At 37.7% G+C, this 15,172-nt stretch overlaps 1 protein-coding gene across 4 annotated transcripts in view; it reads right to left on the bottom strand.

The window, feature by feature from the left end:
- Positions 1 to 15,172, bottom strand: part of MLIP (muscular LMNA interacting protein) — a 266,818-nt gene that overhangs the window by 145,093 nt on the left and 106,553 nt on the right. Inside the window, exon 1 of one of the 4 annotated variants that reach the window (XM_058306895.2) lies at positions 13,855 to 14,142. The exons of 2 other annotated variants lie outside the window; for them this stretch is intronic. In XM_058306895.2, the coding sequence (XP_058162878.1) occupies positions 13,855 to 13,884 (30 nt within the window). In that variant the 5' untranslated portion in view covers positions 13,885 to 14,142. Of the gene's footprint in view, positions 1 to 13,854; positions 14,143 to 15,172 lie in introns of those variants that run through there. One more of the 4 variants, XM_004475366.5, reaches the window with a different exon arrangement.

Raw genomic sequence — 15,172 nt, 5'->3', positions numbered from 1 at the left:
TATTTCATGGATCCCTACATCCCACCTCAGGCGCTCTTAAAGATAAGAAAAAGAATGGCTTCTTACTGTTCAAATTGTTAACTTTTTTTTCTTGGACCTCTATGTGTATATACCATTGGCCCCTTTCATTGTCCAGAAAGTCTTTCCTTTCATCCACTCTGACATATCCCTACTTTCCTGGTTCTTTTACAGTGACTCTGCTTCTCCCCCAGCTCCAAAAGACACTTTAAGATTCAGCATTTACCCAAGGGACACCGGAGTCACTCAGCCTTTGGCTACAATGGGGAGCTGTCCATCGTTGGTGGCTATAATGCCAGGCTGAACCGGCACTTCCACGATCTTTGGAAGTCTAACCCTGTGTCCTCTACCTGGAAGAAGTTTGAACTGAAGGGTCAGGGGCCATGTCCCCTCAGCAGCAGTGCTGCTGTATTGTTGGTGACAAGATTGTCCTCTTTGGGGGTACCAGTCCCTCTCCTCAGGAAGGCTTGGGAGATTAATTTGGCCTCATAGATCATTCTGACTTACACATTTTGAACTTTAACCCCAGTCCAAAGACCCTGTGCATACTGACTGTGGTTCAGAATCACCTGGACCAGCCTGTTTGCCCCATGACATCAGATGGGAGCTGTTGCTATGACCACCAACAGCCATATCGTATCCTCCTGTGGGTAGGAGGAACTTTCTGCTGCCTCCCCTCTTAGCCTGCTGTTGTCTTCACTGCCCCTGCCCATCTCTCACCTGCCTGCCCCTTTGGACCCTGGTCAGTATATTTCCACACAAAGTTGTTGGACTAGAGGTGTTTTCTGTGCTGTGAACTCAGTGGGGAGCTGTAGGGAGGAGGACTAAGTCCCACCCACTTTGGGCAAAGGGCCCCTTCCCTTGGTACTCGGTCCCAACCACCTCCTTCCAACTGCTCCTGGGCCTGTGCTCTCCCCAGGCCAGCAAGGCTCTGCTAGGAAGGGAAGGGTAGGGAATAGAATGGGAGAAGGGAGAAACAAGCAGTGTCTGATGCTCAGGAGCTCCCCCACATCCTGTTACCTACCCCTTCCCCCTGCTTGAGCCATGAGCACGTCTTAGGAGCTGAGAGGAGTTACTGCTGTCGGCGTGAAACTGTCTTTTCCCCCACTTGGGGAGATGGGGACCAGCAGATAATCCTCCTGCTGTTGCTGTACCCTGAATTTCAGTCAGCTCAGATTTTATACAAATTAGAAACATAAAATAAAAGATTCGGCATTTAGCACCCTCTCCTTCCTTTGCCGAATTCTCTCCTCCCTTACGTTTGTCACTCCTGAGAGCTGGTTGGCTCTCAGAGGACACCTCCCCTTCCGTCCTCTTTTCTGAGCTCCATGCTCTCCATTCTGGGCATCACTTGCTGGCACTAACAGGAGCGCCACAGTGCAAGTGGTTGAGCTTTGAGTCTCACAAACGTGGGTTTGTGTCCTCACTGCACCAATTACAAACTGTGTGACTTTGCTTAATTTTCTGAATTTCTCAAAATCTCAATTTCCTCATCTGTACTAGATCAATTATTAGAGCTAACTCATAGACTTCATTAAATAATACAGTAGATGTTAAGCATTTGACATAGTACTTGGTACACAGAAAACACTCAAAACATGTTATATTATTATTATTAGCCCCCGATTTACTTTGTCCAAAATCAATTGTCACCCCACACACATGTATAAAATAGGTCTCCTCTTCCCTATAATTTCTAGAAAGGTTTTATTACCATCATCATTTTCAAGACACAAAATTTAATCCTTTTTATTTCCTTGTCTAATTTTCTTTCCAGCATCTGCAACAAAACATGGTAATACATTCTTCAAGTGTAATTTAAAACCCTAATTTTCAGCTGTATATATTACCACAGAGTTTAAAGATTATATTCACTAGCTTCCCTTCCTATTAGTGTGGCCAAGTGACCTAAGCTGTGGAGATATAATTGACAGAAATTCTCCTAAAAGTGTTGCGACATTCCCTTCTTCATCTCAGCCTCCATTATGCTGTCTAGGATTTGGATGTGATAGCTGGAGCTCATATTAGACCCTGAAGATAAAGGCTTTACCCTAGAGATGACAGATTGATGAGTTGGCAGGCGAAGCCAACAAAATAAGCCAGGATTGACAACTTCTGAGCATTTTTTCTAACAAATCAATTTTATTGATACATATTCATATACATAAATCCATCCAAAGTATATAATCAATGGTATTTAGTATAATCAAATAATTGTGCATTCATTACTATATTATTACAGCATTTTCATTATTCCAGTAATAATAATAGTAATAACAATAATAAAAACCAAACAAACAAAACTCATCACCTCTCAAAGTCTCTATGCTTCCCTGTCATACATAGCTGCTCTTCTGTTTCCTTCTTCTAGTTTATTAGTATTTTGTAAAAACCGTCATATAAGCAATATATGCAATATCACACACATTCATATTTTACATGAGGTTTCACTGTTATACTGTCCCAAATTACATTTTTTAGCTTTCCTTCTAGTAATAGATACGTGTCCTTAGACTTTCCCTTTCAGTCACTGTCATACCCATATAAGAGCTCTGCTACTCACAAACACCATGATGAGCTCTCACATTTCCATTCATTTCCAGAGATTTATAAACAAATTAACCTCAGCTTTCCATTCTCTACCAACTTTCTACTTTATGGTGACCTATATTCTAATTATTAGATCCATGAGTTTACATGCTATATTTAGACCATAATAGTGCAGTCATATAGTATTTGTCCTTTTGTGTCTGGCTTGCTTCACTCAATACAATGTCTTTCAGGTTCATTCATATTGTCATATGCTTCACGATTTCATTTCTTCTTACTGCTGCATAATATTCATAGTGTGTAAACACCACAATTTGTTTATCCATCCATCAGTTGATGGACGCCTGGGTTGTTTCCAATTTTGGCAATTGTGAATAATGCTGCTACGAACATCGGTGTGCACATGTCTGTTTGTGTCTCTGCTGTTGGTTCTTCTGGGTATGTACCTAGCAATGGGATTGCCTGGTCACATGGCAAGTCTATATTCAACTTCCTAAGGAACTGCCAAAAAGTCCTCCAAACTGGCTGTACCATTCTACATCCCCACCAAAAGTGAATAAGCTTTCCTATCCCTCCTCATCCTCTCCAACTTTTACAGTTTTCCATCTTCTTAATAGCAGCCAGTCTAATAGGTTTAATAAGTATGAAATGATATTTCTTTGTAGTTTTGATTTCCATTTCCCTAACTGCTAGCGATGCTTTTCATGTGTTTCTTTGCCATTTCTATTTCTTCTATGGACAATTGTCTCTTCAAGTCTTTTTCCCATTTTTTAACTGGGTAGTTTGTCTTTTTATTGTTGGGGTTGTATGATCTCTTTGTATATCATGGATATTAAACTCTTATTGGATGTATGATTGCAAAATATTTTCTCCCATTAAGCTGGCTGCCTTTCCACTCTTTGACAAAGTCCTTAGAGGTGCAAAAGTGTTTAATTTTGAGGAGGTACCATTTATCTATTTTTTCTTTTGTTGCTTGTGCTTCAGGTATAAGGTTTGAGAAACTACTGCCTACCATAAGATCATGAAGATGTTTTCCTACATTTTCTTCTGGGAAGTTTATGGTTATATGCTTTTATATTTAGGTCCTTGATCCATTTCGAGTTTAATTTTTGTATAAGGTGTGAGATACAGGTCTTCTTTCTTTCTTTTGGATATGGATATCCAGTTCTCCCAGCACCATTTATTGAATAAACTGTTACGGCCCATCTGGGAGGACATAACAGCCTTGTCAAAAATCATTTAATAGTAGATGAGAGAATCTGTTTATGAGTTCTCGATTCAGTTCCATTGGTCAATGTGTCTATCTTTATGACAGTACCATGCTGGTTTTTAAATGGTAACTAAGTAATATACTTTAAGGTCCAAAGAAAGCGTGTCCGACTTTGCTCTTCTTTTTTAAGATCTTTTTGACTATTTGGGGCCCCTTATCCTTCCAAATAAATATGATCATTGGGTTTTCCACTTCTGAAAAAAAAAAAAGGCTATCGATATTTTTATTGTGATTGTGTTGAGTCTGTAAATCAATTTGGGTAGAATTGACATCTTAATGATATGTAGGCTTCCAATCAATGACCACATAATGTCCTTCCATTGTTTTAAGTCTTCTTCAGTTCCTTTTAGCAATGTTTTATAGTTTTGCTCTCTTTTGTCATATTGTTTTATTGTCCATCTTCTTATCCTTTAGTTTACACTTCCTAATAATCTTTATTTGTAAACTCTTCTCCAAATCTCTCACCTTTGTATTTTCCTTTCAGGTTGCAGCACTCCCTTTAGTATCTCTTGTAATTCTGGTCTTTTGGTAACATATTCTACCAGCTTTTGTTTGTCTGTGAAGACTTTAAATTTACCCTCATTTTTGTCAGATACAGAATTCTTGGCTGGCAGTTTTTTTCTTTCAGTACCTTAAATACATCATACCACTTTCATCTCACCTCCGTGGTTTCTGATGAGAGGTTGGTGCTTAATCTTATTGATTTTCCCTTGTATGTGATGCTTTGCTTTTCTCTTGATGCTTTCAGAATCCTCTCTTTATCTCTAATATTTGTCATTCTGAATAGTAGGTGTCTCAGGGTTGTTCTATTCGGATTTATTCTGTTTGGGGTTTGTTATTCGTCTTGGATATTGATATTTATGTCTTTCATAAGAGCTGGCAAGTTTCATTCATTTTTCCACAAACATTCTTTCTGCCCTTTTCCATTCCCTTCTTCTAGGACATGATAATGCAAATCTTTGTGCAATTTATGTTGTCATTCAATTCCCATAGACTCTGTTCCATTTTTTCCTTTCTCTTCTCTTTCTGTTCTCTTCTCTTTTCCAATTCAGATATCCTATCTTTGAAATCACTAATTCTGTCTTTTGAGCAATTCATATCTGCTCTTAGGTGCCTCTGAAGTGTTTTTAACCTCATCTATCATGTCTTTCATTCCCATAAATTCTGTTACTTTTCTTTGCAGGCTTTCAAATTGTTTATTATGCTCACCCAGGATCTTATTATTATTCTTTATTTCTTTAGTCATATTTTCTTTAATTTCTTTGAAGTGATTTAGGAAAGTTGTGTGATTATCACTGATTAATTGTATTAAATTCTATATCTCTTCAGGATATTTGGCTAGTTTCTTTGGCTGAGTTACCTCTTCCTGTTTTCTAGTATAGCTTGTAACTTCTTGCTAATGTCTAGGCATCTGAATTGGTGAATTTATTCTGATGGCCAATTTCTCTCTCTTGCCTATTGCTTTTGTTTTTGGCAAGGCCAGACTAGATTTAATATAATTAATTACATTACATATAATGCAACAAACATTTATAAACATAAATAAGAATTCAAATATAATAGAAATTAATTGTCTCATAATTCTAATTTTTATATTACAGTTCTAACTATTGGACATAATATCTAAGAATAAAATAAATAATTGATTTAGTTATTTAATTTCCATTTAAGCCATAATTCTTTCTAGATAGTCAAAGAACTATTTGGGAATTCTTTGCATCTTATTGGAATGAATTACAGCAGATAAGAATTTGCCAACTCATAATTTTATAAGGCAGAAAAACTCAAAATCTTGTTCACCAGTAGTCATGCCAAATGATTATTGATCCAGATAGATTATTTTAATTAAAGAGTATGAATAAGAAAGGGTTAAAGAAAAATGTAATATCCAGAAATAGATCTCTTTGCCAGCCCTCCTAAATTAAAAGGATTTATTTGTATGAAAAAATTATAGAAAACTGATCTAGGGATAATTTGCAGTTGCACTGGAAAATTATTGTTCAAAAACTATAAAGTTATTTTACATTTATCTGGTCTACTCCAGCTTTTTTGCTTACTATTTGCACAGAATACCTTCTTCCAAACTTTCACTTTTAACCTGGTTGTGTCTAATGTATATCTGCAGTGGATCTCCTATAGACAACATATAGACAGCTCATATTTTTTAACCATTCTATCAGTCTATGTCTTTTGACTGGGGAGTTGAATCCATTAGCATTCATTGTTATTACTGTAAAGGCGTTACTTACTTCATCCATTTTGTCCTTTGTCTTTCTGTTGTCATTTCATACTGTTGTCTTTTTACCCTTTAATTTTCCCTTCCTAATAATCTTCATGTCTAAACTCTTCTCCTTGTTTTTGTTTTGTTTTGTTTTGTTTTCCTTTCAGGCTATAGTACCCCTTTTAGTATCTACTGCAAATTTTGTCTTTTAGTAACATATTCTGTCAGTTTGTGTTTGTCTGTGAAGACTTTAAATTTACCCTCATTTTTGAAGGACAGCTTTGCCAGCTTTTGTCTTTTCAGCTTCTTTGTCTTCCTGCCCTTCACCCTCCTGGGGAGTTGTTAGCACTCTTCTGGTCTACTGATCCCAGGGGAGGTCCCTCAGACAGCTTTGGGCTCTTTCTTCAATGTTTTTGTAAGAAAGCTGAGCCTTGCCTGCCTCCTCTGAAGTCATCTTCGCACAATTCCTCTGATTATAATTTTACCTGTCTTGGTATTTTCTCTCTTGTATTCACCCAGATTTAATCTTAATTGAATTAACAATTAAATTTTCAACCTTTCCCTAATAAGTGCTCACTTCTAAGCAGAAATGTTGGAGTTTGAATCATATCTCCTACAAAAGATGTGTTCAAATCCTAAATCCCAGACCAGTGGGTGAGAACCAATCTATTATTAGGATCTTTGAATATTATAAAGTTGAAGTCAAACTTAATGAAATGGGCCTTAATCCATTATGACTAGAGTCCTTATAAAGAGATGACTGAGCAAGAGGAGAAGGAAATCAGAGGAGAAGTTATATTAGAAAAGAGAGTTCACCACATGCCAGAAACAGAGATACATCTACAGGACAATGAACCAGAAAGATTGTTGGCAAACCAGGACCAGAACTCTACAGGCTCTGGGAGAAAGCATAGCCTGTCAACACTTAGATTTTGGACTTCTAGCCTCCGAACTAGGAGGCAATAAATTCCTGTTCTTTAAGCTAACCAGTGTGTAGTGTTTGTTATAGAAGCCCCAGAGACAGACAAATTTCCTCACAGTCTCACAACTTGCTTTGACTCAGGTTCCTCCATTTGCCTGTCCTCTCTTCTCACCTTCACATATCTTGGATCTGCTCCATCAAAAAGGTTCAGATCTACCAAGAAGCCATCTCTGATTTTTATAGTTCTCAACTCTCTCCCTCTCTGCAGAATTTATATTATGCCCCACTCTGTCAATGATCCAACTAGAGTAATCCTTTCTCTTGAATTATTTGTAAGATCCTTAACAAACCAGGTGTTACAAGTTGGGTTCTTTAGAAACAGTTTGCTTATGAGAGATCAATAGCTGTGACAGGAAGTTGGACAGAAGCAGGTTTGGGCAAAGGGAGTATTTGAACTGTGATGAAGACCTGACAGAACATGGGCAGGGAGCTCTGGAACTAGTATTACACGTAAGGGCATCCCATATCCAACCAACGATGGGGAGTTGTGACCCCAGCAAAGCAACTCTGGGCAGGTGAGACAAACCCTGAAGACAGCTGAGGCTGTCTGCCAACCACATTCCTCTCAGCTCTGCAGCAAAATCTTCTCTGAAGAGGGACCTGGGTGCCACATCTAAGTGTCTAACACACAGAGTTAGCATTTCATGCTTCTCTTTTTGTAACACCAAGTGTAATACTAAACCCACAATAGGTGTTTGGTAAATATTTATAGAATACCACATTAAAATATATTTTATGTCTGAACTAAGAAATATAATCTACAGAAATGTCAAGAAATGAATCCACTTATTCCTCCATGAAAAAAAAAAACATTTTTAAAGCATTTTCCTTCTGCTTCCTAGGATTGGCATTCACTTTGCACAAGATTTAAGTTCCTTGTTGTGAGGAAAATGCCCTTTTCATTTGACTCTGTAAGTCTCCTAAAACCAAGCCAGCTGCTGCCAGGGCCCAGACACACGCTATCCAGCACAAACAGGAGGAGAAGTCTGCCCATTTGACTGCAATCTTGGGGGAAAGGCTCCAAGAAGAAAACTTGCTTCTAAGGACTGAATTGTGTACCCCCAGCCTTGAGAACATGGTCCTATTTAGAAATAAGATCTTTAAGGATGTTCTTAGTCAGGATGAAGCCAGACTGGATGAGGGTGTGTCCTAACCTATATGATTCATCTTCTTATAAGTGGAAGAAATTTGGACACAAACAGAAACAAGAGAGAAGGTGGCCATGCAATTGAGGAAGAGAGTGAACTATGCCACAAGCCGAGGAATGACATGGACTGCCAGCAAGTGACAGCCAGAACTACAGACTTAAGAGAGAACACAGCATTGCCAACTCATTGATTCAGACTTCCAGCCTCCAGAACTGTGACAATAAATTTCTGTTTTAAGCCAGCCAGTTTCTGGCACTTTGGTATGTCAGCCTTAGCAAACTAACACACTTGCCATTCATCTTGAGATCTTAAAAGCCAATTCATCTTGAGAAAACTTTGATTAGGTATGTGCTGTTCTTGTGTCTCTTATTTGTCCCATTTATTTTTCACTCTAAGCTCATTTGGGGTCTATTAGAACACAACTAAATTACAAGAATTCATTAATTCTCTCTCTTCCCTTTGCTGAGAGGTCAGTAGGAAATGCGATAAGAAAGAAGATGTTCCTGTTTACTTTTCCCTTCTTTCCTACTTCAATCAATTTTTCCACCCTAGTTGTGCTCTAGTTATAGCAGGAGCTGGAATAGAAGTATGGAGGTGAAGGAGCCTGAGAACTGGATGAGGTTCTGACTCTGGTCATTAGTGAATATGACAGCAATAGAGAAAAAGACACTGGGCAAAATAACAACAACAATAACAACAATAAATGAAAAGCTTGTCTGGGGATTAGCTAATACACTCTTCCTCTTTGTCCTGACCCTTGATGCACAAAAGCCTGTGCCCTGTAATGTATCTAGGTTGTGGCTAATACATTCATTTTAGCCTAGAGATGAGCAAAACTGAGCCACCATGATGAGTTTCCTTTGTATGGCTGCCTGCTACAAATCTTCCAATTTCTCTCTCTACCCGCTGCTTCCCAGAATATATTTTTATGGAAATTCAGCCACTTTTAGAATCACACCCATCTGTTCTCTTTCACAAAGACAGCTACTTCAAGAGATGGCTATCTTCTCATTGGGGTGGGGTGGTGATGGCGACTGTCTCACTGTCTCACAATCTACAGAAAAGTCACCTAAAATGTAGTCTCCATTCGTAATTCACCACTTGAGTGTTTCTGAAATGTTTGTGTTTGAATGTTGTTTTCCTCATCCCCCTGAGCCAGAACACCTTGTCAGAAAGTCAAACTTCAAAAGTGACAAAATGCTCTGATCATATAAGGGTGGTTTAGTTGCTAAGGAAACAGCTTTAAAAGGAGAAACAGATCCTATCTGTGAATTTATAAGTGAAAGAAGAAACAGATGCTAAGTTACTGAGTGGGTCTGATTTACTTTGAGAAACATTTGGGGCCCAAGAGTGACAAGATTAAGGGCTACATTTTTTAGCATAGACATAGCAAAATTATGCAACTTATAGGAAACCTTCTTAATGTAGCCAAAATATTAGGATTACAAAACAAGAAATCCACCCTCCCCCCCAAAATAAAAGTGGTCCAGGCAATTCAAACTTAATTCTTCCAGGACATGTGAGAGGTCCCAGAAATGACCAGACTCACTACAGAGCCCTCCACAGCTGAAGGCCTCTGATAGATGCTGCTCCTGTAAATGTGAGGGTTAAGTTCATGTGTCAGCTTAGCTAGTTATGGGGTCCAGTTGTTTAATCGAGCAAGCAGTGGTCTGATTGTTAATGTGTGAGTATTTCATGGATTTGAATCAACAGTCAGTTGTGTCCATGCCTAATGACATCTACCATCAACAAAGAAGATTGCCCCCAGCAAGGAGAGGAGTTCCCTCATCCAATCAGTTGGAGACTCTAAGAGGAGATCTGAAGATTTCAGCAGACAGAAAGAATTTCTATCTCTACTTCAGACTGACAGCTTCCCCTGAAGAATTCAAGAGCCTGCCCTACTGAGTTCATATTTGCCAATCCCTTTGGACATGTGAGCCAATTTCTATAATAAATTTCAGAATATTTGAAAAAAGCAGAAATCCCCATGATTTGAAAAATCATTTTCAAAATGGATGTCCAAAATGAAAAAATAATTATAAAAAGTTAAGAGGCCTTTTATGCAAAAATTGACAGAAGACCAGAGTTTCTTCTCCAAATATTTCTCCATGCTTTCTGATTAAGCCTAAAAACATCTAGAACTTCCCTTGCTCTGATAGCAAGTTTTAGATTCTTTCCTGAAAATTAATTTTGATACCAGATACCAGAGGAAAAACCACAACTGTTAGATATCCTGGTCACAGGAAAATTGGTTTCTACAATAGGTTAAAAGGATTTGAAGCTGGGTGCCAAAGAAAAGCTTTATTATTATTTTAAATCATCATAATCTATTATAATTATCATTGACATTGTCATCATAATCCTTATCCTCCTTGTCACTATTATCACTACATCATAAAAATTGTTGTTCTCTTTTTTAGTATTTTCCATGTGCCAGAAATTGTGCTAAGTGCTTTATATACATATCCAATAATTCTCAGGAGTTGACCAAGTTTTTTTCCCTGTAAAGGGCCAGGTGGTAAATACTTTAGACTCTGAGTGTCATACTGTCTCTTGTCAGAACTGCTGAACTCTGCCATTGTAAGCACAGAGACAATTTGCAAATGAATGTTCTTGGCTGTGTTCTAATACAACTTAATTTTAAAAAACAGCTGGAGGACCATGTCTGACTCACCAGCTGTAGCTTACCAACCCCTGCATTACCTTACAAGTATCCTTACAACGTTATAAAATAAGGAGGATCATCCTGCTATATCCAAGAAGGAAAGTAAGCCTCCCTGAAGTTGAACGGTTTGATCAGAAGTCACTAAAGTTGCAGGTGGAGGGCAGGGGTTAGAGGCCTATCCAATGCCACAGCAAGAACCAAACCTGATCTTCACCACCGTATCCCAAAGGGCGTACATGTATCTTTGTGCATGCTACTTGAATTTTTTAGGGAATACATCTATAACCATTTTAATAGCTCTATTTATTTTCATATGTATGAAAAACTATAACCAGCAAATCCAACCTTTCATTTACTTATATCTTCAGATGAAAGTAGTAAAAAAAAAAAAAAGACTATTTAAGGAAAAATATATTTCTAGATGATAAATGAATATGACTGATTTCCTGCATTATATTATACTCATCAATCTATCCACTTTACAGTTTTCTCTAGAGTAGGATTTGGGCAGGAAAACCAAGCCTGGAAAAACATTAAAAAAAAAAAAGTAGTCATGTAATTAGCATGCAACATGTGCATTCCAAAGAGAGAGTATAGAAACTTTTCAAAATGCTCAGGTTGCAATCTTGCTCCTCTACTGTGCTCAAGGCCCTTAGGGCAGTCTACTGCAATGGTTAAGAGGTCCCAGGCTAAATCCAGCCCAATCCTGTTTTGTTAGAGCCAGTAATTTAAGAATGGTTTTGACATTTTTAAATGGTTGAAAAAAAAATTTTTTAAAGAATAAGAATTTGTGATGCATGAAAATTATATGAAATTCAAATTTCAGTGTCTATAAATAATGTTTTATTAGAACACAGTCATGTCCTTTCATCTGGTTATTCTTTATGGCTGCTTTCATGCGGTAAAAGAAGAATTAACTAATTGAGATGAAGTCTATATGACCCACAAAGCCTAAAATATTTACTATCCAATTCTTTAAGAAAAAGTTTGCCAACCTCCGGTTAAAGGTATGGGCTCTGGAAGCAGGTAGGCCACCTAGATTTGATTCTGGGTGTCCTTTGCTAGCTATGTGAGTTTGAGCAAATTCCTTATCTTTTTTGTGCCTAACTTACCTATAAAATGGGGGTGATATCAATATATACATTCTAGGGTGCTGGGAGGATTAAATAAGTTAATATAGGTAGAGCACTTAGAAGGGTGTTTAGCAAATAGTGTTATGTAAGGTGCTGCTTGTTTTAATTATTATTATATCTTAGAGGGACCAGTCTGAAGTTTTATGAAGTAAAGTTTAGAGGTCTTTCTTTAAGCAGGAAACAGGGAATCCATATTATAGCCTGTGTCCAGGAGGGGCCTGAGAGTCAAGTGTTTGTTCTCTTTGAGAACAGTTCTCTTCCTCACAGGCTCAATCACACTACACTCAGAAATACCTGTGGACTAGTGAAAAGGGAAAATCAGAGCCAAAAGCGGTCCTTGATGAAAAATCAAGAATAATCACATAGTAATTTTCATGCTTTCCCCTTTTTAAAAAAATAAGGGAAAAATTAATTATGATTTTGACAATGAGAATTTTTTAAAAATACTTTTTATTTATATCTCATTTTGGTCTTTCAAGAAGTTCATATTCTTTTCTCTCATTTGATCCTAACAAAAAGCCTGGGAAGAAGGTTGGTGTGATATCCCCATATTGCAGATAAGGAATAAGGAAAAAGATCCAAAGAAGTTAAATGACTTGCATGTCTTGCTCAAAAATACCACCCAACTGGAGAGGCTGGCCTGGGATGGAGCACGTGCTGACACCTGCAGCAGAGCTTCCTTCTGCTACACTGTCCGCACGTTATCTCCAAGCTCAGAGTTTAAATAGCCAAACTCAGTAAATCCTTGTTTCTCCCACAACCATGCCACCCATGTAAAAGTCATTAAAAGTCAACAAGAGGAGCTGGGCTTCTTTGGCCTGGCATGTGGCAACGGGGAGATACCAATAGCAAGCAGTGGTGGGTAAGGCTCGGCTCCTGATTTCATCCATTTGAAACTATTTCCTGTACTAGAATGGTTTATATACAAAATGACTTGAATCTGAAACTTCACGCGGTATTAAGAACACCACCCTTTGTCGCTGCCGGTGAGCTTTTTGACCTTAGAAAAGTCATTTCGTTTTGCCAAAACCCAGATTCCCAATCTGTAACATACAGCTAGCTCAGTGTTTTCAAACCATGAGTCATGACTTTGTATGAGATTTTGTGTGAGCCCTGGTCAGCACTTTTAAAAAATGAATTAGCAAATAGAAGAATAGAGTAGAACAATAGAATTTAATAGAAAATATCAGAACAAGCACTATTTCAGAGACTGTTTCAGATTTATGTTAACACACACATGCACAGTATTCGTGGTCCAAAAATTTGAAAGCCACTGTACCAGATGATCTGAGGGGCCTATGCAACTCGAAGACTCAGTAACTTTATAAACTGTCTTCACTGCAATAGAGCCAAACTAGTCACTGCAGTCATGGCAAATAAATAGAATTATAATTCTTACAAATCTTTTTAAGTGCCTGAAAGTCTTACAATTGTTGAGAAATTGTTTTATAACCATTCTATTATTAGTATATTATGAATTCTACTTTAATGTTATTTACATCTTATATATCAATAACATTAATATTAATATATTAATAGTGATGACACTATTGCTACATTAAAGGTATAATATCATTTTACATATATTTATATATATTTTGGTTGGAAAAATATTATCAATAAAGAAATATATTCTGCAAAATATGCCTGATTCTTCTGGTACTCCTCTCCAACATATAAATAAAACAAGAGGATAAAATTAGACACTCATAACCCCTCAATATGGGACCATTTTGAAATGAATCAAACTTGTACCAATATATATAAAAAAGGGAAAAGCTTTCCTGTTCTTGTTTCTATTTGAAGGGTACAGTATATGCTATTGCTAGACCAATATGTTATGATTTGACTTGAAATGGCAACTCACCAGTATGTAGAACAATCCAGTCCAAAGCATTCAGCCCTTTGGGTTCCATTTCAATCTCGAAGACCCAGAGAAAATATTGCCTCTTTTCAGAAATGGTAGTGCCAGGATATGCGATAAATTGAATGAAAAGGACAGGAAAGACACTTCAAGAATTTACTTTCTGAAACTGAAACCTATTCTATTTTTAATCCTTTCTCTCTGGTACTTAATTTCAGATCCTAGTCAAATCATGTTGTAAAAAGCATGCAGGTTGACAAATCATCAGTGCTTCACTTAGCTGCAAGTTCCCTTCTGAAAACGATCTTCCTCGATTAGTATTCAGAAACACAAGCACAGTTTGGTGCCAGTGTTTCTGAATACAGAAGTGACTCCAAAAACTGAAAAATCAAATGTAGATATCATAAAGTTAGTTAAGTACAAAGAAGTAAAGCCATAAATAGGAATTTTTTAGTGCACCGAATGCTCCCGTCTACCATATGGGAAGCCCTGGGTTTGTGACCCTGGGCCTCCTGGTGACAGCAGGCTCGCCCGCACACTGCGGAGCACCACCTGGCCCAGAAGTGCCGCAGAGTGCCGCCCAGCCCACACACACAGCAGAGCACCGACTCAGCAAAGAGACGCAACAGAAAAGGGAGACAAGCAAAAACACAGAAGAGCGTGCAGGGAATAGACACAGAGAGCAAAGAGCAAGCAAGCTGCAAGGGGAGAGGGGAAATAAAAAAAATAAAAATACAAGACACAGAAGAATGCACAGCGAATGGACACAGAAAGTGGACAGCATGCAAAAAGCTACAAGGGAGGGATAAAAAAAGAGAGAGAGAGGTCTATAACAGAGGTCAGGGATTTAGAAAGGATCACAAGAGTTGATTCTGAGAACAGTGGCTGAGCTCATAGGGCTGTCCCCAGACACTAAGGGTCAAGTCACTGCAATCAGGGGACTGCTAGACTTCACTGGTAGCAATACAAATTACCATTTATCTGCAACTCACTGACACTTTCTTTCACTAGATCTTATAACTACACCTTTTTTTATCTTCAAAGGTAAGGTTAATCCAAACCATCTCCTGACCAGGATTCTTGAATCCTCTACTCATTGGCTAAAATAATTTCTCTTAAACAAGGCCAAAGAAGAAGGTTTTTCTATGATACATTGATATTCAACAGGAAAAGAAGATAATATTCAGTCTAAACTTCATTGAATAGGATTTTAAGGAGCCTCATCTATCAAATTCTTCCTCAGAAGGAATACAGATTTTATACTCCTTAGTTTTCATAGTCAGTAAGTGCCTTTGAAAAAAAAATTTATCATCAATTCTGT

This window comes from Dasypus novemcinctus, chromosome 11 (genome assembly GCF_030445035.2).
Source record: "Dasypus novemcinctus isolate mDasNov1 chromosome 11, mDasNov1.1.hap2, whole genome shotgun sequence".
Lineage (NCBI taxonomy): Eukaryota > Metazoa > Chordata > Mammalia > Cingulata > Dasypodidae > Dasypus > Dasypus novemcinctus.
The sequence above is the reverse complement of the archived record's forward strand: the minus strand, read 5'-3'. Positions and strand labels throughout refer to the sequence as shown.